This window comes from Ursus americanus, chromosome 10 (genome assembly GCF_024610735.1).
Source record: "Ursus americanus isolate L20-20 chromosome 10, mUrsAme1.1.p, whole genome shotgun sequence".
NCBI classification, from domain to species: domain Eukaryota; kingdom Metazoa; phylum Chordata; class Mammalia; order Carnivora; family Ursidae; genus Ursus; species Ursus americanus.
The window spans coordinates 66,741,815-66,768,643 of record NC_142136.1 but is presented as its reverse complement, the minus strand read 5'-3'; the positions used below and the strand labels follow the sequence as shown (position 1 = coordinate 66,768,643).

General features: G+C 33.6%; 1 protein-coding gene across 7 annotated transcripts in view; it reads left to right on the top strand.

Moving 5' to 3' along the window:
* The window catches only part of PDS5B (PDS5 cohesin associated factor B), a 186,464-nt gene that overhangs the window by 88,178 nt on the left and 71,457 nt on the right, over window positions 1-26,829 (top strand). For all 7 annotated transcript variants that reach the window (XM_087865205.1, XM_087865202.1, XM_087865201.1 and 4 more), the window contains exons 9-14: window positions 1,995-2,110; window positions 4,870-4,964; window positions 13,453-13,598; window positions 15,716-15,867; window positions 17,312-17,425; window positions 24,090-24,171. In XM_087865205.1, coding sequence (XP_087721331.1) covers window positions 1,995-2,110; window positions 4,870-4,964; window positions 13,453-13,598; window positions 15,716-15,867; window positions 17,312-17,425; window positions 24,090-24,171 — 705 coding nt within the window. The remainder of the gene's footprint in view (window positions 1-1,994; window positions 2,111-4,869; window positions 4,965-13,452; window positions 13,599-15,715; window positions 15,868-17,311; window positions 17,426-24,089; window positions 24,172-26,829) is intronic.

Genomic DNA, 26,829 nt, shown 5'->3' with positions numbered 1-26,829 from the left:
AATGGCCAACAGACACATAAAAAAGTGCTCCACATCACTTGGCACCAGGGAAAACAAATCAAAACCACAATGAGATACCACTGCACACCAGTCAGAATGGCTAAAATTAACAAGTCAGGAAACAACATACGTTGTCAAGGATGTAGAGAAAGGGGAGCCCTCCTACATTCTGGGTGGGAATGCAAGCTGGTGCAGCCACTCTGGAAATAGTATGGATTTTCCTCAAAAAGTTGAAAATAGAACTACCCTGCAACCCAGGAATTGCCCTACTGGGTATTTACCCCAAAGATACAAATGTAGTGATCCGAAGGGGCACCTGCACCCCAATGTTTATAGCAGCATAGTCCACAAATAGCCAAACTATGGAAAGAGTCCAGATATCCCTCGAAAGATGAATGGATAAAGATGATGTGATATATACACACAAGGAAATACTACTCAGCCATCAAAAAAATGAAATCTTGTCACTTGCAACGGTGTGGATGGAACTAGAGACTATTATTAAGCAAAATAAGTCAGAGAAAAACAATTATCATATGATCTCACTGGTACATGAAATTTAAGAAACAAGGCAGAGGATCATAGGGGAAGAGAGGAAAAAATAAAACAAGGTAAAATCAGAGAGGGAGACAAACCATAAGAGACTCTTAATCATAGGAAACATTCTGTTTTACTATTATTTTTATTTTTTTCCTCCAAATTTTCATCTAAATTCTATGCAACATATAGTGTAATACTGGTTTCAGGAGTAGAATTTAGTGATTCATCACTTACATAAAATACCCAGTGCTCATCATCATAAGTGCCTTCCTTAATACCCATCACCCATCTAGCCCATCCCCCACCCACCTTCCTCCATTAACCCTCAGTTTGTTCTCTGTCATTAAGAGTCTCTTATGGTTTGCCTCCCTCTCTCTTTCTCTCTCTTTTTTTTCCTTCCCATATGTTCATCTGTTTTATTTCCTAAATTCCAAATATGAGTGAACTAAATGTTATTTGTCTTTCTTTGACTGACTTACTTCACTTAGCATAATACACTCTAGCTCCATTCGCATCATTGCAAATGGTAAGGTTTCATTCTTTTTGATGGCTGAGTAATATTCCTGTGTATGTGTGTGTACACGTGTGTGTGTACATACCACATTTAGAGGTCATTCTAATGTGCCCCTGGGGTTGAAAAGTACTTACTTAGAGGAATAGTGAAAGAACTAATAGAGATGAGTTAGGTCATTTTATGGGAGCTCTTAGTGCTTGGCTGAGGCATTGGTTTAAAATTAAAAAAAAAAAAAAAAGTACAGTGTCTTCATAGCACTTTGAATATCAGTGTTTTTTGATACAGTCACATTTTATGTTCAAGTGTAGTATTGTGGCTGACTCAGTCATTTAACCATTGTGTCATTTGTTGGAGGTACCAAAACCAATAATAAAATTGAGTTCTTGTCTCCATGCTACCCATAATAGAGTAAATAAAGCAGAAATTAGTTTTTGTGTGTGCAAAGCTTCATCATATTGTTGAACTCTATTATGAATCTGGTATGTGTAGGTGAGCTGATTTCTCCTTTTTGGGACTTCACATATTTATTTCTACAAAGAGTTTAACCAGTACAATCATATAGATTTTTCTGTTTACTGTAGGCCTTGTCTCTTCATGTCTGTTTTTAAAAACCACAAATAGTTTTTCAAGGGTCTGCCTAGCTTTGATGTAGTTTTTGAATTTGACTGTGAATGGAAATAAGCCTCAGATTTAAGAGGGGCCTCTAACATTTATTCAAACTTTGGGATATATTTTCATGTAGGAAGTACTGCTTTAACAAGATGATTAGAGCATTTAAGGGATTATTTATTTTTTGCAAAGTATATTGGGCATTTTCATGTATACTTTTTCATCTCGAGTACATGAAAGTTTTTCTGTGGGATTGGGAGATGAGGAAAATCATGGGAAAATTATTACGACTCTACCTGATGGTTTTAAAGCTGTTTGTGTTTTATTTTAGAGTAATGATAATGAAGAACGCCTGCAAGTTGTTAAACTACTGGCAAAAATGTTTGGTGCAAAGGATTCAGAATTGGCTTCTCAAAACAAACCACTTTGGCAGTGTTACTTGGGCAGGTATATGATTTTGATGTCCTGTTTAAAAGTAATATATGTTTTAATCTATTTATATTATTTTAAAATGCCGTCCATATTTAATATTTTCTTGAAATTATAAAAACGAAGGGTTTTATATATTGAAATTTTTGAGTGTTAGTACTGATTGGCCATATTTACAATTTCCCTTTCTCTTTTCATCTTATTTTGCCCTTAGTAATTTTTGAAAGACGGTACACTTAAAAAGCTATCTCAAAATATATTATAATCATGAAGTTAAAATGTGTTATTACATAGCAGTGAATCATTCTAACTGAAATTAAATCATTGTAAGATGTTGTAAGGACAAGGGGATCCACAGAATGAATAAATAAATGATATGTATGTCTTCCTCCTAACCTCCTTTGTACATTTCTATTTTAAAGGAAGTGATAACCTGGATTCCGTATATGCTTTTGATGTCCACACACTTGAAATTGGTTGCAAAATTGAGTGTGTTTGTATATTTCTTTTTTCTATGAGAAGGGTTCATTACGTTTCTAAAGGTATCCCTGACCTTGAATATATTAAAACCACTTGAAGTGCCCTGGCTGAAACGTACTTTGACCCAGAAGATAAAGGAGAATTTTTTTCTTCTGCTTAAATTAGGTTTTAAGAACTTTTACTCTATTTCTTTATACATTGAAATATTTGCATGTTATAACCAATTTTTCCATCTTAATACTAGAATTGTCAGTGATTATAATAAATTTAATCTCTTTTGGTCTTCTTTTTCTAATTTGTTAAATGACATATAAGCTTTTATAAATGCTTGCCAAGTGCTAAATTCTTAATCTGATTTCTTAGCGCAATAATATATGACTAGGTGCATTAAACAAATAAATTTTAGCCTGTTGTCATTTTGAGTTTGATTTCTAGACTTTTTCCTTTAAATACGATGGAAAGTTCTTGGGCAGTAGAGCAGAATAGTTTAAATGTTTAATTATACTACTCAATTTAAAGTCCACCTAATGTGGTAAAACAAAAATACAGTTTTTACTTACAGACAGTTACTATATTTTTAAATCAGGACTTGGATTACCCAGACTTTATTTTGTAGGTTAAAATTTGTCACATTTCCATTACATTGTAATTTTTCCTTTCCTTTTAAAATTAATGACCTAAAACTGAAACAGATTACTATCACTTTTCAGGAGCTAGAGTATTTTTTAAAGAGGTCTTGTTATATTTATTTATAATGGTTAAATGGTACATGTTTAGTTGAAAAATGGGAAAGTACATAGGGATGGAGTACTTGGACTCAAAACACTCTGGATACTAGAGACCATAGGCTAGATGTTATAACTTTTTTTTTTTTTTTTGAGTGTACTTCATAGAGCATTTTTTTCCTTGTAATAAGCTTTTATGAATAATTTCGTGCTCCTTTTGAAGACCTCTTTTGTTTTCTCCTTTATAATACTAAATTTGTTATGGTATTGGGTGATAGAAGATTTGGAAACCTTTTGATATTACAGAATTAGACATTTGAAAATATTGAATGGAAAATTCTCACTTTACTTTGATGTTCTTGTTGTTACTTAACAAGATTTTTAAAAAACATCACTGTTTTGTAGTCCAGGATGAACTAATATATATAGGCTTTCAACATCAATGGTTTAGAGACACTGAGACATCATGTGCTTTATGATGGAGGGAACAGGATTCCATCTATGAAATAGTCTTGCTGAAACAGTGAATCTGGATATGATTGTCTAGATCTAACTATCAATTTGTAAGATTTAGGAGAGAGGGGGAGCCTATTAATTGAAACCAGAGTAATACAGATCAGCAAAATCTAAACTGTGGAAAAACACTACACACACAAACACAGAACAATTGCTTCACCCAATAAATTATAAGGAAAAAAAATTGGAGGAGAAATACAAAATAAAAGATACTTAAATGACATATCTTTCAAAGAGTTTTAATATTTTAGAGATACATACTAAGATACTTCATGGAAAAATTGGCTTTGGTATTAGTTGAAATGTAATGTGATGGTTAGCTGGATAGGAGTTAATTTGGGCTCAGTTTTAGAGTCATGTAAAATAATACGGGGGTTTAATGCAGGATCTGCTACACTTTTAGTGAATGCCCTACGTTTAAGAAAGAATGCTTTGAAGAAAAGATTTCTTTTCAGACACAGTTTGGGATTTATATAATGTATCTCTGACCTATGCACACACACAGGTTTATATATAAACATATGTATTTAAAAGAATAATATAGGAAAAGTCTTGTCATTCTAATTTTTGTGCTTGAGCCAAATGTGTATTGTTTTTTTTCTTTTTTTAAGATTTTATTTATTTATTCGACAGAGAGAGACAGCCAGCGAGAGGGGGAACACAAGCAGGGGGAGTGGGAGAGGAAGAAGCAGGCTCATAGCGGAAGAGCCTGATGTGGGACTCGATCCCATAACGCCGGGATCACGCCCTGAGCCGAAGGCAGACGCTTAACCGCTGTGCCACCCAGGCGCCCCCAAATGTGTATTGTTTATACATGCTCCTTAAAAATATATAGATCTCACAGGAGATTATCCTAGTTTAATATAGACATTCCAAAGCATTCATAGATATATAGCTTATCAAAACTTTGTTGAAATAGTCTAGCTTTGTTTTGAATTATTCTACATAACTTGTTTTTTTCTTTTAATTAGAGAAATAAATATAAATTAAGTATAGATTAAACAATAATTGTTTCTCTTATTTTAAAGATCATTCTGTGCCTTTCTGTTTTATCAGATTTAATGACATCCATGTACCAATCCGCCTGGAATGTGTGAAGTTTGCTAGTCATTGTCTCATGAACCATCCTGATTTAGCAAAGGACTTAACAGGTATTATATACCCATAATAGCAAACATGCCTAGATGTTCTTTGGTGAAAAAAAAATCAGTTTTATGTATATTGGGGGAAAAATGCCATTTTTTGGTTATTACTGTGATGGGTAAAGTCATCTTCTTTCAATTCATCATCACAGAAGTTACTCTCTGAAGCTAGAATTTTTACTCCTTATACCTATTAGTCTAGAAACACCTATAAAAAGTCAGTTTACCAGAAACAATATGAGTTTTTAGTATAAGAACAATTCTAAAGGTATTTCAGGTGTTTGGATTAGAACTTGACTTTGATGTTCTTTACTATTCTTTAATGTTTTGAGAACTTAGGTAAGCGTCATTAATTTGTAAACTATGCCGAATGGAGGTAACTTTTCTGAAATCTGTATAATTACAAGGCATTTCAGAGCTTTGCATTTTTGTTGTAATAAGGATATCATGTATCTGAATATTGCTCCTCTAGTAATTTTTTTTCTTTTCTCTTTTCTCTTTTTTCTTTTCTCTTTTCTTTTCTTTTCTTTTCAAGATTTTACTTATTTAGGGATGCCTGGGTGGCTCGGTCAGGTAAGAGTCTGCCTTCAGCTCAGGTCATGATCCCAGGGTCCTGGGCTAGAGTCCCACATCTGGCTCCTTGCTCGGCAAGGAGCATGCTTCTCCCTTTGCCTGCTGCTCCCCCTGCTTGTGCTTGCACTCTCTCTCTCACAAATAAATAAATCTTAAAAAAAAAAAAGATTTTATTAATTTGAGAAAGAGAGCAAGCAAGAGAGCACGAGTGAGGGGGAGGGTTGCAGGGAGGGAGAAACAGACTCCCTGCTGAGCAGGGAGCCCCATGGTCAAGGCTCATTCCCAGGAGCCCAGGATCATGACCTGAGCTGAAGGCAGAGGTTTCACCGACTGAGCCACCCAAGCGCCTTTAATTTTTTAAAATTAGGAAATTGTTCAGAAAATACAGATGACTATAGTAGCTACTCTGTTTTCTTCAGAAATGTTAGCATTTTGCTGTATTTGGTTAAGAGATTAAAAAAAAGAAAATAAATTGTAGATGTAGTTGAACTGCCTCTCATAAACTATTCTTCCTATTTCCACGGGGGGTAGGCACTCCATTAAATTTGGTCTGCATCTTGTTTGTTTTTCTATCTACGTCACATGTATATTTGTCCATAAATGATATATGGTATTGTTATGTGTTTTAAAAATTTTATTGAAATGGTATCATTTGAATTTGTTGGAGTTGAACTTATTTCTCCTATCTTATGTTTTTTATTTCCATGCTTCTTACTTTTTTTTCTTTTTTTCCTGTTTTCCTCTTTTCTGCTTAATTGATTAATTTTCTTTGTTTTCATATTTCCTTTTTTCCCCTGTGGGCTTGGGAGTTAATATTCGCTTTTGTGCTTTTACTGCATAATTGATCAGTGAAGTGTAAAGTTAATCAGAACTCTCTAGTTTCTTTCTGAGCAATCAAAGAACCTTGAAAGTTTTAACTCTGAATGTTCTCTTTCCATCATTTACATTATTGTTTGTTATTAGTTATTTACTCTTTTTAAAACTTTACCAACTTGTAGTACATTTTTAAATGCTTTTTTTTATGGTCTTTCCTTATGGTTGCTTTTTAAATCTTACTACTTCCTTTTGAGTTTCTTTTGATGAAATGATAAAGTATATTCTTTCGTAATAGTTTCTCATAGTAATGCCTTTGGATTTTGTTGAATTTCTACCAGTTAGGTTTAAACAGCAGGTATTTCTCATTTTCATCCTTTTTGGGGGTGATATCCTGCCTGGATCCCTCTACCTGCCCACTCACATCTGAATTTGGACTGCTTGCTCTTTGAGCTTCTGCTTTATAGCATTGATTTTCATGGGATCTGTTCTTCCTCCCTCTTACGTTACCCCGCCCCTTAATTTTCCTTTCCTTCTCTCTCTCCCTCCCTCTCTCTCTCTCTCTCTCTCTCTCTCTCTCTTTCTCTCTCTCTCGTGTGTGTGTGTTTCTCTTCCTTCTTCTCTTTTTCCCTGATGTTCCTTTTACTGTAACATTCTGTTCTTGTGTTACTGATGCACCATTCTCTGAAAAAATTAATGTTGGTTAACTTATTTTTCCCGCCTGCTTTTGTCTGTATTTTCCATGTTAGAGGCTTTCCTCAAATGCTTGTCAAGCAGTAGCTCTCTGCTCATAATTAAGAATGGGGGACTAAATAAAGAGCTGTTTAGAAAGCCCTGAATATATATATATATATGGGATTGCCGACTCTGAACCTCGATTTAGGGTGATCAGGGTGGGTTGTTTGTTAGAAAACTTTTAGTTTAAATACTTCTTTTCTACTAGTCAGATTCCCCACTGAAGAGTATCCTATTAGGAGTTTAAGTCTAGTTGCAGGTGTCTTTGGGACTCCTGCGTTGTTACTTTATTCTTTTTTATTATTGAGTGGTATTCTATTGTATAAATACACAATAATTTGTTTATCCACTTTTTTGTTTGATGGTTATCTGGGTTGTTTTTGATTTGGGGCTGTTACGATTACTCTGAGTATTGTTACAAGTGTTTCAATAGATTTATGCTTTTATTTCTCTTTGTAACAGCTTAAGTGAAATTGCTGGTCATAGGGTAAATATGTGTTTAATTTTGTAAGAAATGACTGAGTTCTCCATATTAGCTATACTATTTTAAACTTGCACTAGAAATGTTGAGAGTTCCAGTTCTTCAGTGTTCTTGTGAGCATTTTGTATCATAAATCTTTTTGATTGTAGTCGTTCTCATAGGTCTTTCTGTTTTGTTGTAGTTTTAATTTGCACTCTCCTGATGACTGATGAGATTATCTTTTCATGTGTATATTGATATTTTCTTTTATGAAGTGTCTGTTTAAATTTTAAATCCATCTTTTAAAAATTGGCTTGTCTTTCTTGTTGATTTGTAGTAGTCTATATATATTCTGCATTTTTTTAAAGTATAAAAAAAACTTAATTTTCCCATAGTCAGAACTTCAGTGCACAGCTTACTGTTAGCTAAATAGATGTTTTGATTTTTTATAGCTATCTAAAATATATTTTAGATGTGAATAATTTCACCAATAACCTTTTAAGTCCTTACCATTCATTGTTTGGAATATTCGAAATGTTTGAATGTTTACCAAAAGATAGTATGTAGTTTCATTTTTTTATGAAACATTTATGTTGTATGTTGTATGATTTCCTACTTTTCAGCCTCTGGGTACATTAAAATTTTTTTTTTCTTTAGTTCCCATCACTTATTTCACCTATTCCCCCACCCTCCTTCCCTCAGGTAACCATCAGTTCTCTATAATTGAGTTTGTTTCTTGGTTTGTCTTTCTCTCTCTCTCTTTTTTTTTTCCTTTGCTCCTCTGTTTTCTTAAATTCCACATTGAGTGAGATCATATGGTATTTGTCTTTCTCTGACTGATTTCACTTAGCATTACATTCTCTAGCTTTATCCATGTTGTTGCAAATGGCAAGCTTTCATTCCTTTTTATGGCTGGATAATATTCCATTTTGAGAGAGAGAGAGAGAGAGAGTGTGTGTGTGTATGTGTGTGTATGTGTATGTCTCCTCCTCTTCATTCATCTATGGATGGACACTTAGGCTTTTTCCTTGGCTTGGCTATTGTATGTAAATAATGTTGCAATAAATAGGGATTCATGTATCCCTTTCAATTAGCATTTTTGTATTCTTTGGGTGAGTACCCAGTAGTGCAATTACTGGCTTGAAGAGTAGTTCTATTTTTAACTTTCTGAGGAAATTCCATACTGTTTTCCAGAGTGGCTGCACCAGTTTCATTCCCACTGACAGTGCACGAAGGTTTCCCTTTTTCCATATCCTCACCAACACCTGTTGTTTCTTGTGTTGTTGATTTTAGCCATTGTGACAGGTGTGAGATGATACCTCATTGTAGTTTTGACTTGTGTTTCCCTGATGATGAGTGATTTGAGCATCTTTTCATGTATCTTTTGGCCATCTGTCTTTGGAAAAATGTCTGTTCATGTCTCCTGTTCATTATTTAATTGGATTATTTGCGGGGTTTTTTTTGGTATTGAGTTGTATCAGCTCTTTATATATTTTGGGTATTAACCCTTTATATCATTTGCTACTGTCTTCTCCCCTTCTCTAGGTTGTCTGTTAGTTTTGTTGGTTGTTTTCTTTGCTGTGCAGAAGCTTTTAATTTTAATGTAGTCTCAGTAGTTTATTTTTGCTTTTGTTTCCCTTACATCGGGAGACATGTCTAGAAAAATGTTGTTACGGCCAATGTCAGAGAAATCACTACATGTGCTCTCTTCAAGGATTTTTATGGTTTCAGGTCTCACATTTAGGTCTTTAATCCATTTTGAGTTTATTTTTGTGTATGGTGCAAGAAAATGGGCTAGTTTTATTCTTTCGCAATGTAGCTGTCCAGTTTTACCAGTTCCATTTGTTGGAGAGACTGTCTTTTTTCTGTTGGATATTCATTTCTCCATTGTTGAAGACTAATTGATCATATAAATGTGGGTTTATTTCTGGGTTTTCTATTCTCCATTTATGTGTTTATTTTTATGCTAGTGCCATACTGTTTTTAATTCTACCATTTTGTAATATAACTTGAAGTCTGGAATTGTGATACCTCCAGTTTTGTTTTTCATGATTGCTTTGGCTAGTTAAGGTCTTTTGTCATTCCATACAAATTTTAGGATTGTTTGTTCTAGTTTTGTGAAAAATGCTGGTATTTTGATAGGAATTGCATTAAATCTATAGATTGCTTTTGATGGTATAGACATTTTAACAGTATTTATTCTTCCAACCCATGATCATGGAATGTCTTTCTATTTCTTTGTGTCATCTTGAATTGATTTCATCAGTGTTTTTTTAATAGTTTTCAGAGTACAGGTTTTTACCTCTTTGGTTAAGTTTATTCCTAGATATTTTATTGTTTCCGATGCAATTTTAAATGGGATTATTTTCTTACTTTCACTTTCTGCTGCTTCATTATTAGTGTACAGGAATGCAACAGATTTCTGTACATTGATTTTGTATCCTGTGACTATATTGCATTCATTTATCAGTTCTAGTGGTTTTTTGGGGAAGTCTTTAGGGTTTTCTGTGTATAGTATGTCATCTGCGCATAGTGAAAGTTTTACTTCTTCCTTATCCATTTGGATGCCTTTTATTTCTTTATGTTGTCTGATTGCTGTGGCTAGGACTTCTCAGTACTATTTTGAATAAAAGCGGTGGAAGTGCACATCCTTGTCTTGTTCCTGACCTTAAGGGGGAAAAGCTCTGTTTTTGGCTCTCGGTTTTTCATAAACGGCCATTATCATGTTGAAGTATGTTCCCTCTAGACCTACTTTGCAGAGGATTTTTATCATGAATGGATCCTGTACTTTGTCAGATGCTTTTCCTGCATCTGTTGAAATGATCATATGATTTTTAAAAAAGATTTTATTTATTTGTGTGTGAGAGAGAGAGAGAGAGAGAGAGAGTATGAGTGGGGGGAGGGTCAGAGGGAGAGGGAGAAGCAGACTACTGCTGAGCAGGGAGCCCAATGCAGGGCTTGATCCCACGACCCTGGGATCCCCAGGATCATGACTTGAGCTGAGGGCAGATGCTTAATTGACTGAACCACCTGGGTGCCCTTGATCATCTGATTTTTATCCTTTCTTTTATTGATGTGATGTATCGTGTTAATTGTTTTGTGAATATTGAACCGCCCTTGCGTCTCAGGAATAAATCCTACTTCATCGTGATGTATGATTTTTTAAATATATTGTTGGATTCGGTTTGCTAATATTTTGTTGATTTTTTGCATCTGTGCTCATGAAAGATATTGACCTATATATTCTTTTTTTTGTGATGTCTTTATCTGGTTTTGGTATCAGAGTGATACTGGACTCATAGAATGAATTTGGAAGTTTTCCTTCCTCTTCTATTTTTTTTGGGATAGTTTGAGAGGAATACGTATCAACTCTTTAAATCTGTGGTAGAATTTTCCTATGAAGCTGTCTGGTCCTGATCTTTTGGTTTTTTGGGAGTTATTTTGACTACAGATTCAATTTCATTGTTGGTAATTGGTCTGTTCAAAATTTCTGTTTTCTTCATGCTTCAGTTTTAGTAGGTTATATGTTCCCAGGAATTTATCCATTTCTTCTAAGTTGTCCAATTTGTTGGCATATGGTTTTCCATAATATTCTGTTATAATTGTATTTCTGTGATGTTGGTTATTTCTCCTCTTTCATTAATGATTTTGTTTATTTGGGTCCTCTTTTTTTTATGGCTAGAGGTTTATCAGTTTTGTTGATCATTTCAAAGAACCAACTCTTGGTTTCATTGATCTGTTTTATTTTTTAAGTTTCTCTATCATTTATTTCTACTCTAATCTTTATTATTCATTCCTTTTGCTGGGTTTAAGCTTTGTTTGTTCTTCTTTTTCTAACTTTTAGCTGTAAGGTTAGGTTGTTTATTTGAGTTTTTCCTTACTTCTTGAGGTAGGCCTGTATTGATATAAACTGCACGTTTTTTGTAGTTGGATAAAAGATAGCTTTGAAAGATCTAGAGGTCTAACTACTTTATATGCACATTTTCAGCCATTCCTCATATTTTCAGCTGCATTCTTCATCTTTGCCTTTCTCGTTGCTTGGTGCCTTGAATTTCTAAATGTTTTCATGGTTCTTCTGCCCTGGAAATGAACTTATTTATTATTTTCTTCCCTTTTTGGATTTCATCTTTTTCTTTTGTTTACAAGTCCTACATCGGCCACAGTTTTGTTGAAAAATCTCTTTTGCTATGATCTTTTCTCTTGTACTTGTCCCTTTTAAAAGACATTTTCTGGGGTGCCTGGGTGGCTCAGTCGTTAGGCGTCTGCCTTCGGCCGAGGGCGTGGTCCCAGGGTCCTGGGATCGAGCCCCACATCGGGGTCCCTGCTCTGCTGGGAGCCTGCTTCTTCCTCTCCCACTCCCCCTGCTTGTGTTCCCTCTCTCACTGACTGTGTCTCTCTCTGTCAAATAAATAAATAAAATCTTGAAAAAAAAAAAAAGACATTTTCCTAGGGTTTCAAGAGTGAGCTGAGGTTAATATATGTTAGACACACATGTATGTCTTATCTTTCTTGACAGTGTGTTTGTGAGATTCATCCTTGTGCCTTCAGCCATGTTTTGAGGGACATGGACATATTGTGAAGAGTATTATTAGCTGCTTTGTCATTCTAATAATCAAGAATTTCTTCTTTCTCTTTTGTTTTCTCTTCCTCTGCACAGTTAGGATCTATAAGTTAATAGCTCTTGTGTATATGTTTCATATGAATGATTTGTTTTGGGGAAGTTGGGATGCATCTTAAAATTGATGGTGTTGTCATTGGTTTTCTCTTAGTGGCACCTAAAATAACATCTATTGCACTTGAAACAAGTAAAGTGAAAGATAAAACTACTGTGTTTATCTTGGTGGGGAAATGAACTTGAGATGTATTTAACAGGCTCCATTTGAAATCAGTGCTTAAAATAGCTTTCTTTACTGAGTTAGATAAAATAACATTTAGGAAGGTTTTTTTGGCAGTGTACGGTCTTTCTCATTTTTGGAAATAGTTCCTGCTATGGAATGCTCACACTGAAAATGCTTAAGACCTGGGTAGTGTTTTTTATGGGTGTTTGCATTATAATTATTTGTTAAACTGTCAATTTATGGGGAGGTAAATGCATTTACTGTCATAAGCACGATTTGCTGTATATAGGCATGGCTAGACACATTGCTCCAAATCCAAACAATGAAATTTTAGCTTACTGGTCTTACAGTAAAAAGTGGAATAATATTTTGTTATGTTCAGGTTCAATTGTGGTACCTCTTCCTTAAGCCTCTAATATATCATTACTGAAGAGTGTTAATTTTTTCTTTCAGCTTTCTCAGTGTCAGATCAGAACTGCCATGTTTTTGACTGTAAGGTCTTCCTCCAGCCACTTCTAATTGTTAAATGTTTAATTTCTTCTGTGTTCCCTTTGCTTTTCTTAGTTCAGTTACATGGACTTTCCTTGTGGTCTTTCCCGTAATCTTATTTCTTGGTGGCTGATATTTTAATTTTATTCTTTCTGAAACCTTACTTAGGGTTTCCCTAGTTAAGGGATAGAAGCTTGAATATTCTAGCCTTTTCTCAGTAGAACCACTTGACTTGGATATTCTAACTATTAAACAAAAAACAGAAATGAAATATTTAAAGTCATATACTACTTAGTTTAGTTGTATGGTTTAGTTAATGAGGTTAAGAACTCCTTAATACAACTACCTGCCCCCCAAATGGGGAGGGGTTTTAGTACTCAGTAGTTGCATGTAAACTCCTGTATTTTGACTAAAGGACTGACCTTCATTTCTACTCCCCTTTGTCCTCTGCTCTTAATTTTCTTGAAACATTGAACCTTCTGCTTAGGTTTTGTTTTGTTCTGGTTTACTTACAAAGGACTTATGCAATCTTTTAAAACATTTCAGTTGTTAAAGTTCCATTTTAATCAAATAAAATTTTGTCTTTCAGAGTATCTTAAGGTGAGGTCGCATGATCCTGAAGAAGCTATTAGACATGATGTTATTGTGTCTATAGTTACAGCTGCTAAAAAGGATATTCTTCTGGTCAACGATCACTTACTTAATTTTGTGAGAGAGAGAACATTAGACAAACGGGTAAGTAGGAATAATAATTAGTAGTAGTAGGCTTTTACTTTGAATACTTTAAATTTAATGGTATTTCATTTGAAAATATTGAGACTTAAATGTAATTAACCCTTTTTGGGGGGACATTTTAATATTTAATGTTTACGAGAAGGTTTTTTTTTTCACATTAAATTTTGTTAGGTTTTTAAATTCAGATTATTCTCATCTTAAAAATGAGTTGGTTCTAAATGGTAGTCAGATGTTTAGCCTGGACACTAATTTTAATAAGTGACTTGTTAAGGCCTCTGACACAATTTCTTATGTTGTTGGCTTTCTTCTGTTTCTTTTCATATGGGTATCAGTTGATAGTCCTTTAGCTGGTATTATAATTTCTGTGGAGTAGAAAATAACATGTGTTCAGCTTAGCAAAGCTAAACCAGCAGAGCAGCATGCTTCCAGCCTATCTTCTGTGGCCCTAAACCTTTCCTCTTGAATGAGCACCCACTAGCTATACTCGTTAATCATTGGCTTTTAGGAGAGGTACCATGTCTTCTTACTGTATTCATGTTGCCTGGAGTATATTAGACACTCAGTAAAGTATGTGAGTGAATGTTCATTCTCTCCTCATCCCCAGTGCCTTTCCTTTCTGGTGTGGGTGTTACTGGATTTAGTCTTGAGTAATTTTGGTGAAGGATGAAAATCATTGATGTATTTGGGGGTTAATTAGCAAAGAAGGTGGGAGGCCTGTTGGTAGTTGTGAATAGTTTTGACTCGTAAATACTTTACGACATTTTTAACAGTTGCTTACAAGGTTGATGTGCTGTCTTCATCATTTAATGCTCTCTTTGGTAATGCTGGTTGTGGGGAGAGAATAGATGGCCAGGAATTGCAGTTTTCCCTCCAAATCTATAGGTATTAGGACAACTTATTTTAACTAATAAATTTAGACTTGTCTTTTTGAATATTTCATTGGGTATTAATGAAAGGTTCAAAAGGCATAAAGAAGGAAAAGGAGATTTGTTTGCCTCATGGTAGGATAACAGCCTTCTTAGTGTTCAGGTAGTCTTTTTCTTTGTTAGACTTGGAATTTGAGCTAAGTATCTGTGTATTGTTGGGGTCACATAAATTCACATTTTTGATAATCGTGTTGTATTCATCATAGGGCTGCTTGGTTCATTCATATAAATATTAATTGGGTACCAAAAAATAATGGAATATATTTATGTTCTTCGCAGTATTACAATATGCTCTATCTTTATATTCTCCTTAAAGCAGCAGTTTGGGGAATTAGAGTTACCGATAAGATAGAGAATTAGAAAGTTCCTACAAACATATTGAATTCTTATTTTATGAGTAAAGCTTTTGAAGTCTTTTATTTCAGTATGTATCAGTGGTTGGATGAGATAAGGACTGTTCTGAATCTGCTGTAAGTAATTGAAAGAAAAACCAATGGAAGAATATACAATGAATGACAGACTGCAAAGGAAAAAAAAAAAAAGAAACATCTGTGCAGCTTCATGAAGTTGTAAACATTACTAACATCTTACTGGTTGTAGTGCTGTTTGTAGTGGTATTTGTATAGAATTAAAGAATAAACTCATCCCAAGATAATTAAGCAATATTAGATATACTATAGCAAATACGTATTTTGAAAAATAGTTGAATACCTTCCTTTTACACTTGAACTTGATTCTCAAATATACAAAATGAACTGAGTGTCTTTACTCAGCATTTGATAAAGCCACTGTCATGTACCTCTAATTGAAGTATATTTATTATACTCCATAACTGGAAAAAGTGTATAAGAGATAGGTCACAATTAACTCAATCTTGCCTTTTAAAATTTTATAGCATACTTTGCCTTACATTCTAAGTGACTTTTTGTGATGGTGATTAACTTTTGTTTTTTAGGGATAAATGATTAAAGCATTAAAATTCTTTATACATGCTTATATCGCTGTACCTTACATAGTAGATACATTAAAATGATAGTTGTGTTTTTTCATAGTCATAAATTGATATCCACTAACTGAGGATTGATGAATATATATTGTGTAAAGCAACTTAAAAACAAGAAAACAGACTTTCCTGAAATATAATGTGAGCATTTTTAAGTTTTAAGAAAGCATTTTTGTTTTTACTTTAAGTGGAGAGTGCGCAAAGAAGCCATGATGGGACTTGCCCAGATTTATAAGAAGTATGCTTTACAATCAGCAGCTGGAAAAGATGCTGCAAAACAGATTTCGTGGATCAAAGACAAATTGCTACATATATATTATCAAAATAGTATTGATGATCGGTAAGTTAAGGACACCATATGTAAAATATATGGCGCATTTGGTGTATTCAGCTGTTGTTGATCTGTTGTTTTAGGTAAACTGTTTTCTTTATAACTTTAAAGTCTCTCAGTTTTTACTGCAAGGTAAAGGTAGTGACTGACTAGTTTTCTTCCCACCAAAGCCATAAATGAAGCAGTAATGTACATACAACTTTAGGGAAGGATATAGCTTAAATGTTTGTTTTTGTATACTATTTTTAAACAGAGCAGTACTTAAGAGTAGAAATGTGTGTAATAATTTAAATTTTATTTCATAGGTTATTTTTCAAATAAAATGTTTTCAAATAAATGAAACCTTTTGGATTATAGACATTTTAAGTAAACAGTTTCTACTGAAGGATAAAGACAGTTTATAATTTTATTTGAAACATATTATATGAATATAATCTTTGTATTTTTCTATTATAGTATAAAGTTAGATCTTGTATGGATCCTGACCACTTAGTAGTAAATAGATCTGTGAATCCTGCTTGCAGTCTGAATTTATTTCACTTGATTGAATTTATTTTATTTTATTTTATTTTTTTATTATTTTAATTCTTTTTTTTTAATTTTAATTTTTTTGAATTATGTTAGTCACCATACAGTACATCCCTGGTTTCTGATGTAAAGTTCGATGATTCATTAGTTGCGTTTAACACCCAGTGCACCATGCAATACGTGCCCTCCTTACTACCCATCACCAGTCTATCCCATTCCCCCACCCCCCTCCCCTCTGAAGCCCTCAGTTTGTTTCTCAGAGTCCATAGTCTCGATTGAATTTATTTTAAATTCTTAGATCCAAATGGTCTTGCCCATAATAGATGAGAGTGAGAAAATTAAGAACCAGTTGGCCACCTTACAATTTTAAGACTTATAGGAACTAGAAACTTGGTATCTTAGGTTAACATTATCTAAACTTCAGAGTTATTATTTTTATAAAATTGACATTTTTAGACTTTTTGAGTGTGCAGCATCTTTGCATGGAGATTTGCATTATTATTTGCTAGTACTTTCTTTTTTTTTTAACTTTTAACCAGGTCTTTTCATGGTGCTTACTCCAAAAATTCAGAAGAATCTTAAAAATGTCTTTATAATTTTAATTTAGAGATGCTTAGAATTTGTCATTTGGAAGGACCTGGTTTTTTAACACTTTATTTTTCAGATAAGGAAACTGAATCCCCCATATACACTCACGGTCATGCAGAGGTAGTTATCTTAGCTGGGTATAGGGCTATTGCCAGTACATACAGCTAAATCTTTTTTTCAGCCCCTCTTATAGAAGGAAATCATTGATTTGGAAATCTCATTTCCAATCAGAAAGCAGAAACTTCTTTTATATATATTCTTTGTGTGTTTTGGAATTATATATACAAATTTAATACATAAAAAAAATCATTACAGTACCTTCTCTGTGTTTTTGTAGATTGCTTGTTGAACGCATCTTTGCCCAGTACATGGTTCCCCACAATTTGGAAACTACAGAACGGATGAAGTGCTTATATTACTTGTATGCCACATTGGATTTAAATGCTGTGAAGTATGTTTCAAATGTCAAATTTTGTTCTTTTCATCTTTTTCAGTGTATTGGATTTTATGGGGGAAAAAACCACAACTGTATTTTTAAATGTTAACAATTTATGTAATACAAACATTGTTTAAATGGTCAGACACAATAAAATACCTGGCTGTTTTTTCAAAGGTACTGCTATCGACATGAGATTAACGAGGATTTTTGTAAGCAATTAAAAAATAGAGCTCATTGACAATGGACTCTTTCAGGATTTGATTTTTTCCCCCATTCATTTTGTTGTTTCAAGAAGTATTGATGTATCTTTTTGTTTTTTTCCTTAAGGCGTTAAGAAGGTCCATACTGAGAAAATCCTACCACCTTATTTTGACCTCATATTCGTTTGAATTTTGCTGTAGGGCAGTAGGGTACATATTTTTGTGCTGCATAGCCTCAACATAATGTTATAATTTGGCATACGGGTAAGCACTAATATATTTTAATGACCATTTTTCATTGGAAAATACTTTTGAGTGCCTTTATACGGAATTGGCATTTTGGACATGGAAGAGACATTACTAATTGAATCATACTGATGGTTAGGAGATTGAAACCTAGAGATTGATTTGCTCTAGGTTTTAGAAATGTAGATCCTTTGCATTCCAGCAAATGTAGTTACAAGTGGGGGTTTAAATGTTCAGAAATTGGAAGTCTAAGGAACTGCATATAATTTTCATTGCTACCTCTGCTTAATGGGACTTTTGACTTCTTCCATGAAAATTATTTATGTGCCAATTATAACTTCCATAAAAACATTGAAGAAAAGGTTGTAGAGGTGAGAAATGTAAATTTCTTATTTGCTATATTTCAGGCAGAGGAGTATGTATTATCAGTGGCTGCTTTTGTGCTTTAACAGCAGAATTGAGTAGTTTCAACAGAGACTGTATTGTATGGTCCACAAAGCTTAAAATATTTATTATTTATTTATTATTATCTGGCCTTTTATAGACAAGCTTGCCAACCCCTTGTGTAAGGGGTATTTCCTGATTTTCACATGAGGAACTGAATTTCAGAGGTCAGTTAACTTGCACAAAATCACATAGTAGTAAGAGACAAAGTCAGGATTTGAACTCTACCTGGTTCCAAAGTTTATTCTTTTTCTACTGCATACAGTAAAATATGTTACTACTATATTTAATTGATTTTAAAACATAAAATTGTCATATGCTAACAGCTCTAGAATTAGAGTGCATCCCTATCTTCATGGTGCAGTTGATGGCTTCTTAGAATGAATGAGAATAGGATTGATCGATCTATCCATCTCCCTGTTTGGGACAACCTATGTGAAATCATAGTCTAGGCTTCTTGACTCAGCTCACCTGTCATTCATGAGTAAAAATGAAAGACACTGTTACGCAAAAAATGAGTTCACCACTCATATATCCTACTTCAGAAAATTATTAAAGAATAATAATTTTTTTTGGTAAAAAAGGAAATTCAGAAGGAAGGAATAGGATGTAAGAAGTGACAAAATTTTCAAACACTTTTGCAGATCTAAATAATACCTATAAAAACAACAACAACAACAACAACAACAACAATAATAATGATAACAACAAAGTTTTCTTTACAAGGGAGGGAGGTGTAGATTAAAAAGTAGGTTAGCATCTAGGCTGTTACTTAGCCAGCACACACTTCTTGGAACAGTATGTGAGAGCTCTTGAGAGTCCCTGGAATCCTTTCCCCACCCCACTTTCCCCTGTGCCTGGGCACAGCAGAAGGACCTTCAGGCCCTTGTTCTACTGCCACCTGTTCTGCCTGATTGGTGCTGTGCCTTTGTGGAAAATTTTGAATACTAGGTGGACCCTATCAGATAACAGCATGTAAGATGGTAGCTAAACTGTTCGTGGTTCTTTCGTCATAGAAGAGTGAGTGAAGACAGACATGTTAATTAGTTGGGCTGTAAATTAAGTGTGCGAATTAAAAATTTGTGTTGCTCTAGAAGAATAGAATTAGAATGTTGGCTTCCAAACCCATAGGAGCAAAAAAGAATTAAAAAAGAATTAATGAAAACTTTAATATAAGAAATGGAAAAGAAACATAATTGCAAATTGTAAATGTTATTTATTTATTTATTTTTAAGATTTTATTTATTTATGTGACAGAGAGACAGCCAGCGAGAGAGGGAATACAGCAGGGGAGTGGGAGAGGAAGAAGCAGGCTCCCAGCGGAGGAGCCCAATGTGGGACTCGATCCCGGAACGCCGGGATCACGCCCTGAGCCGAAGGCAGACGCTTAACGACTGCACTACCCAGGCGCCTCTGTAAATGTTATTTATAACTAAATAACAGTTATAAAACTATCTGTGTATCTGTATATATCTATCAGGGGGTGCTTGGGTGGCTCAGTCAGTTAAGCGTCCAACCCTTGATTTCGGCTCAGGTCATGATCTCAGGGTCGTGAGATCAGTCCCTGCAACTGCTTCCCCCGCCCAGCACTCTTGCTTGCTTGTACACTCTCTCTGTGTCTCTCAAATAAATCTTTAAAAAAACCTATTATCAGATATCATCACTTAAATAACAAGTATGTTTGATTGAATTAAAAAGTAAAAATGCTAATCACAAGAGATACATTGAAAAATAATGCCATGGAAAAGTCAAAAGTAAATTTCAGTCTATGGACCAATAGATTCTACAAAAATGGTTGGTAAATGAATAGATTTTTATCTGTTTGAAGTTAAACACTTAAGGTATTCATAATATTTTTTAAATGATTTTTTAATTTTAATCAGCATTTTGGAATCAACTAACCTACTGTAAATCTAATACTTAACATTTTATTACTCTAATACTTTAACTTTACATTTGTGACTTATTTCTCCAAAAGTCCTTACATTTATTGTTATGAAATATTTAATGCACACAAAGAAATCACATACAAGTTTTGAAGCATACTAATAAGGTAAATATATCCGTGAATCTACACCCAACTTGTGAACTCTTCTCCCTTTCATCCTCCTGTCTTCCACCCAGAGGAAACCATTAGCCTTAATTATGTATTTCCTTTTAAAAAACAGTTTTATCATGGGGCACCTGGGTGGCTCAGTCAGATAAGTGGTCGACTCTTGATTTCAGCTCAGGTCATGATCTCAGGGTCCTGGGATCAAGCCGCATGCTGGGCTCCACACTCAGCATGGAGTCTGCTTTTCTCCCTCTGCCCACCCTCTGCTGTTTCTCTCTCTAAAATCAATCAATCTTTAAAAAAATAGCTTTATCCAAAAAATAAAATAAAAAATAAATAAAAAATAGTTTTATCATACATATGTATATATCCCTCAATAACATTTATTTTTGGTTATTTTTTAACTTTATGAAAGGGGAGTAATTGTGGATATAATCTTCTGTGACATTTTCCCCCCATTTTGTTATGTTCCTAAGATTCATCCATAATATATATAGCTTGTTGGTCATTCATTTTCTATGTCTTCCGAAACACTATCAGACATCTTTCTTTTTGTGAATGTTTTGGGTCTTAAATTTTGTCTCTCTTTTTTTTCCTGAATAGTAATAATCTTGATGTTTTCAATAATGTTTCTAATCTTATTACAGTCCTCACCACTCTGTATTGTAACATCTGTCCTACTTTATTCATTTACATTACCATTCTAGCCCAGAAGTCATGTGAATTTATAATCTCTAATTAGTTTGAAAGGCACTTAAAAATAACTGCTTGGCAGGCAGGTTCATTGTGAGAACTTGTTTGATAAGATCTTTCTTATTTGTTGAAAGAATCATGTATTTTATTCTGTGACCATCTTCTTTTGGGGAAGACAGAATACTTCCTATATTTAAAATTTTTAATGTGTATCAGTTTTGGGTAAGCCCCTAAGTTAACTAAATATCTTTTTAAAAAAAAGATACATTTGAGAGAGAGAAAGTGTGCACATGCACGCATACCTGCACCAGGCGAGGGGCAGAGGGAGAGAATCTTCAAGCAGATTCCCCACAGAGTGGGGAGCCTCACGCATGGGGCTTGATCCCACGACCTGAGATCATGACCCAAGCCCAAACCAAGAGTTGGACGCTTAGCTGACTGAGCTACCGAGGTGTCCCACTAAATACCTTGATTAACAAGAAAGAACAGAGGTAGGCTTGAGTACATTCCGATCATGGTGTGTATTGCTACCTCCCCCAAGCTTCCTAGAACAACTGTTAATGACGAGAGTTAGTGGTAGTTTCAGGTGTCATGGTTGTGATGTCTTTCATTAGGCGGGCTCTCATCTAGACCGTTTTTGTACTCCCGAGTCTGGTGGGTAGTTTTGCCAACTGGGAGTGGAATGTTGGAGGAGGTTCTCTTCAACATTTCTACAGGTTTCTGACAGCCACCCATTGGTAGCTGTCTTTTTCTTTGAGTTAGTTCAAAGCCCTAGAGAGAAGACTAGACAGGTAACAACTGTAAGAGTACCCATTCCCTAATCAAATTTTTCATGTTTATTTAGTGACAGAGCTGGAATTCAGGCTCATAATTAAATTATATTTGTCTTCCTGTTGTAGTAATATTCTTTCTACTTTTCTTTTTAAGGATTATTTAGGAAGGTAAACACAAGGATAAATTGTCTTTGCTGTTTAAGATAATTTTATTAAAGTACTTGGGAAGATGATTTCCCTAAAAATATATTACAATACAAAATCTTAGTCAGTGATGGTCACTTTTTGATTTACACTTTAGCCATACTAGTTTATAATGGAGCTTTGGAATTGCTTGAGATTGCATCTTTAAATTAATAAATAGCTATTAGAATTATAATAATTTCTGCTTTATCTTAAGTGAAGGCAAGTTTCAAAATCCAGGCCTGTCAGAAGTTGTAAGTAATGATGAAGTGTTAAGCAAGAGACAATTCATTGACTTTGGAGTTCAGGACTAATTTCACAGATGACTACTCTGTTTCTTTGAAAACTATTTTAATTACCTAACAGTTATTAGATTTTTACAGTGCTCTGTATACTGGTCATTTTTCTTTTAATGTCTGCATTCTTAAAGTGTGCCAATTAAACTTTTAATGGAAGTTTAATAACTTGGAAACAGTGTAGTTATTTTAAATTTAACTTCTAAGATAAAATGCTGTTGCTTTGCCAGTACCATTTTGAGATGAGTACTGTAAAGGAATTTAAGTGTCCAAACTTAAACTGTTTTATTTCCATAAAAGTATCCAAAGGTATTCTTAAAACAGAGTGTTAAGGAGGAGAATGAAAAATTTTTAACAATTGTCTGGTCTGTGGAAAAAAAAAGTGATTTTATATGCTTTTGTACTATATTACTGTTTTATGGCAATGCTTAATATGTGTGATAGTGGAGGTTAGTGGAAGTGTAGGTAATTGAAAACAAAATAATAAAAAGTATTTGGTTTTGGAAAATTTCCTTTTCAAATATTAAAATATGTGTGGTTCTGAATTCTGTAACTTAATATTTCAGTAACATTAACTGCTGTCATGATTTATGCATGTTTTCTTGAGTATGTGTATAACTTCTTTTCAGATTTAAATTTCTGTCTGAAAACAAAAGAATTAAGAGGACATCAAAAATTTTGCCATAAAAAATAATATTCACTTACATATAATATGTAAACACATATATTTTTATAACCTAATATATATAGGATATAAACATAAGTTTATATATTTTATATGGAATATATAGAATATATGTTATAGTTATATATTATAGGTAATAAATAATAAATGTTTTATATAATTTGTATAATTTATATAATACATTAGTTACTGTGTAACAGCTGTACTTAAGACTGTAGACCTCAATGAGTCCTTAAAAATCTAAACACATAGGGGCACCTGGGTGACTCAGTTGGGTGGGGTTCTGACTCTTGGTTTTGGCTCAGGTCATGATCTTAGGGTTGTGAGATCAAGCTCCCTGTTGGGCTCTGCAGTCGGTGGGGAGTCTCCTTGAGATTCTCTGTCTCCTTCCGCCACTCATGTGTGCACTCCCTTTCTCTCTCTCTCTTTCTCTAAAATAAATAAATCTTCAAAAAAAATCTAAACACATAAATTCTACCTCTAAATAGAATTTGAGGATTAAATAAAACAAGTGAGAGCTTATTTTTTATTTATATCAGTTTGGTTTGTACATCTTAATCTTATAATGACTAACTGTATACTTATCTCTAAGTACATAATATACATTTTTATAATATACATAAACATGTAATATATATTACATAAAGTTACATTAAAAATATTTCTGTTTTTGGAAAAAGTATCCCCCATTCTCTCAGCGCTAACTCTTTTCTGTTTGTGTCTTTGATTCCTTTTTATCCTGCCTACTGCAGGACCTTACTCCATCAAATATTCCTTTATTTATCAAGTTTATAATCTCTGTAGGTAATTCCTATACCCTTGGTTACACACATGTTGCAGTTAATGATAGCCGTTCCCTATTTTTATACAAAGCAAAAAACAACCACTTCCTTTCTTTAGATACAGATATCCCTTCACATGTTCATACCTCTTACATTCGTCTTTTCCCTTTTGCTCCATACGTCATCAGTTGCTTAGTTCTGTGAAGTTTACCTCATCTCCGTCATCTCTTTTATTAATTTGAACTTAAAAAAAAAGGCATATTTGGAATATTCTGGAAGGATTTTAATTGTTTTGTTATTTAATGTGTTCGTGTTTTACAGAGCATTGAACGAAATGTGGAAATGTCAAAATCTGCTCCGACATCAAGTAAAGGATTTGCTTGACTTAATTAAGCAACCCAAAGTAAGTTACATTTAGTGAAAAGTTTTCCTTTGATGATAAGTTTTGTAAAACGCATGAATTTTAGTTACTCCTTACCATTGCTGCAGTGTTGTTGAGCAACTGTTTCTGTGTGGAACTGTTCTACTTGAGAAGCTATGATCTCTAATTTAGAACAATGAAATTTTTAAGAAACTTATTGCATAGAAAGATTGAAAGTTTAAATTTACTAAATCAGTAAAAGGTGATACCCAACAGGAAAGAGAATGTATTTCTTTGTACTCAGAACTAAAGTTTTTTTGTAGGTTTAAAAAAACCAGAAAATGATTCAGTATCTTTGAAAGCACAGAAAATAGAGTAAAATTGCAGTCTATCTTGCCACACTAAAATGCTCCCATTGTATAGTCTTGTTGTTTAGAAAATTTTAATGCCGTGTAGTTTTAATTACATATCTTTATATTTTTGCTTACAATTAATATTACAGTAATCTTAATGTACTTAGTTTTCATAATTATAAGTTAATGGTGGTATTCATCCAGTTGATGTATCATATTTTATTTTTTCGACTTTTAGAATGATTCTGGGTGTTCTTTTTTCTTAGAATGTTGAGAATGTTGTATATAGGCCTATAAAAGTTATGATTCATCAAAAAAGCAGTATGTGTGGTCATTTTAAATTGCATCCAAGGAAATGTATAACACACAAAAATAACAATATACTGTTAATTTTAATTTTTTTCATTTTTAGTGGAACCCTCCACCCCCCTCCCAACAAAACATATACTGCCTGGTCATAGAACAGAGGTCGATAGAGAGGAGTTCATGTAAGGGGAGGCTAACAATAACCTCTTTGTTTATGGTTTATTGAAACCTGTGATTATTAAGTATATTGAACCTGCTAGAATAAGTTTTTTCTTACAATAGATGACTTAAAACTAATTTTAGTGATTCTTCTGCTTCAATACTTTCTTTGCCAAGGAACAAAATTGGAAAACTCCATTTAACTTAGTGTGCTTCAGCCAGTAAACATGTATTTCAGTCAATGTTCTAATGTAATAAGTTAGTGTTTAGTTAATAAGCTCTGGATAAAGTGCTCCTGTTTGCTATCTAGAGCTGTATTAATTTACTTCCTTTTGGTCAAAGTTGCAAAGGTGTTAATTAAAAATACCAGTTGTTTTTATATGCATGTATATGAAATTATTACGATTTTAGGCATTATTGAAGTCATATAATAGCAGTCAAGTAGTATGTTAAATGTGCAGATCATATGTTGAACAGCATGATGTGTGAGACTAATAAAAAATAACTTTGTTTTTGACTGTCACTATCCCTTTAAAATTTGTTAGAGGGAACTTCTTCCCCTTGCTTGTTGATAACAACTTGGGAGGGTCTCATGACTTCATTCCCATGTGAAATAACAAAATACGGTCTCAATTCAATTAATATCTTCTACTTTGTGGATTTTCCTTTAAATTGTCTTAAGATAATTACTGAATTGTCCAAGTTAAAGAGGGAATTCAAAATAATTACTGAGTTGTCCAAGTTAAAGAGGGAATTCTCATTAATGTGAAGTGAGGTTGAAGAAGAAGCCAAATGGAAGAAGATGGTATCACAAAGTGGAATTCTAGTGAGATGAGAATTAAGTGTCTTATTACTTAATATTCACTTTATACCAAGAATTATAGTACACATTATAGAGTTAAAGGTAGAAAAAATGCAGAACTGTGTTTATTTTTTTGGTGTTTATATTTCTTCCTCTTTTACTAGGAAGACTCATACAATTATGAATCAGTGTTTATTTCTTTGCCTTCTTCATTATTCAGTCCAATAAAGATTGTTTTTATTCTTATTTAGTTCAGCACCTTAGCCCTTCTACTTTAACTAAATTCATTTCCTCAGTGTCACTCAAAGTGACATTATTTCCAGTATTGTACTTTTGTTGATGCTGTTTCTTTTTCATGTGTGTCATCATCTTGGCAGCCCAGCAATACATGCTTCCCCCCAAATTAAGCAACAGAAATCTTACATGATTCAAATACTTAAAATTCCAAACATTTGGGAATTAACTCATGTATTTTATGTTTTGTCTCTCGCTGCTTCTTAGCAAGCTCCTTTTGAATAGGGATGGTTTATTTGTGTATTTTATTTGTTGCCTTCACTCTAGTGTTTTTCTGGTTCAGTATATATACAGAGTTGCTCAAAGACATCTTTTTAAAAGAAATAACACTAACTTGATGCATTGAATAAGTAGCACTTTTAGAAACATCTTTTGTACATGTGACTTCATGGGGTACAATGTGGTGAACTCATTCATTTACTGAAATAATACTGTGTTGATACAGCAGGTAAGTGGCACTCTTGGAAAAATCTTTTGTACATGTCAATGGCATCTTTTAAATTGTCTTTATCCAGTGTTTTCCCCCATAAGCTTCATGACTATACCTTATAATCCTCAGGCTTAAAAATTTTAGGAACACCTTAAGTCATTCAGAATTATATACTTGTCAACTTTTTGTTTGAGATAAGCTTAAAACTTGAAAACCAGGTTATTTTGTTCCTTTTTGTACACTCAGTTGCCCTGTTCTTTCATTGCTAAAGAAAACAAAATATCTCCCTGTTTCAAAAGGTTGGTCTGTAGTAGTCTCCTCTTTTGTTTAGAGGATGACAAAACAGGGTGAGGGGG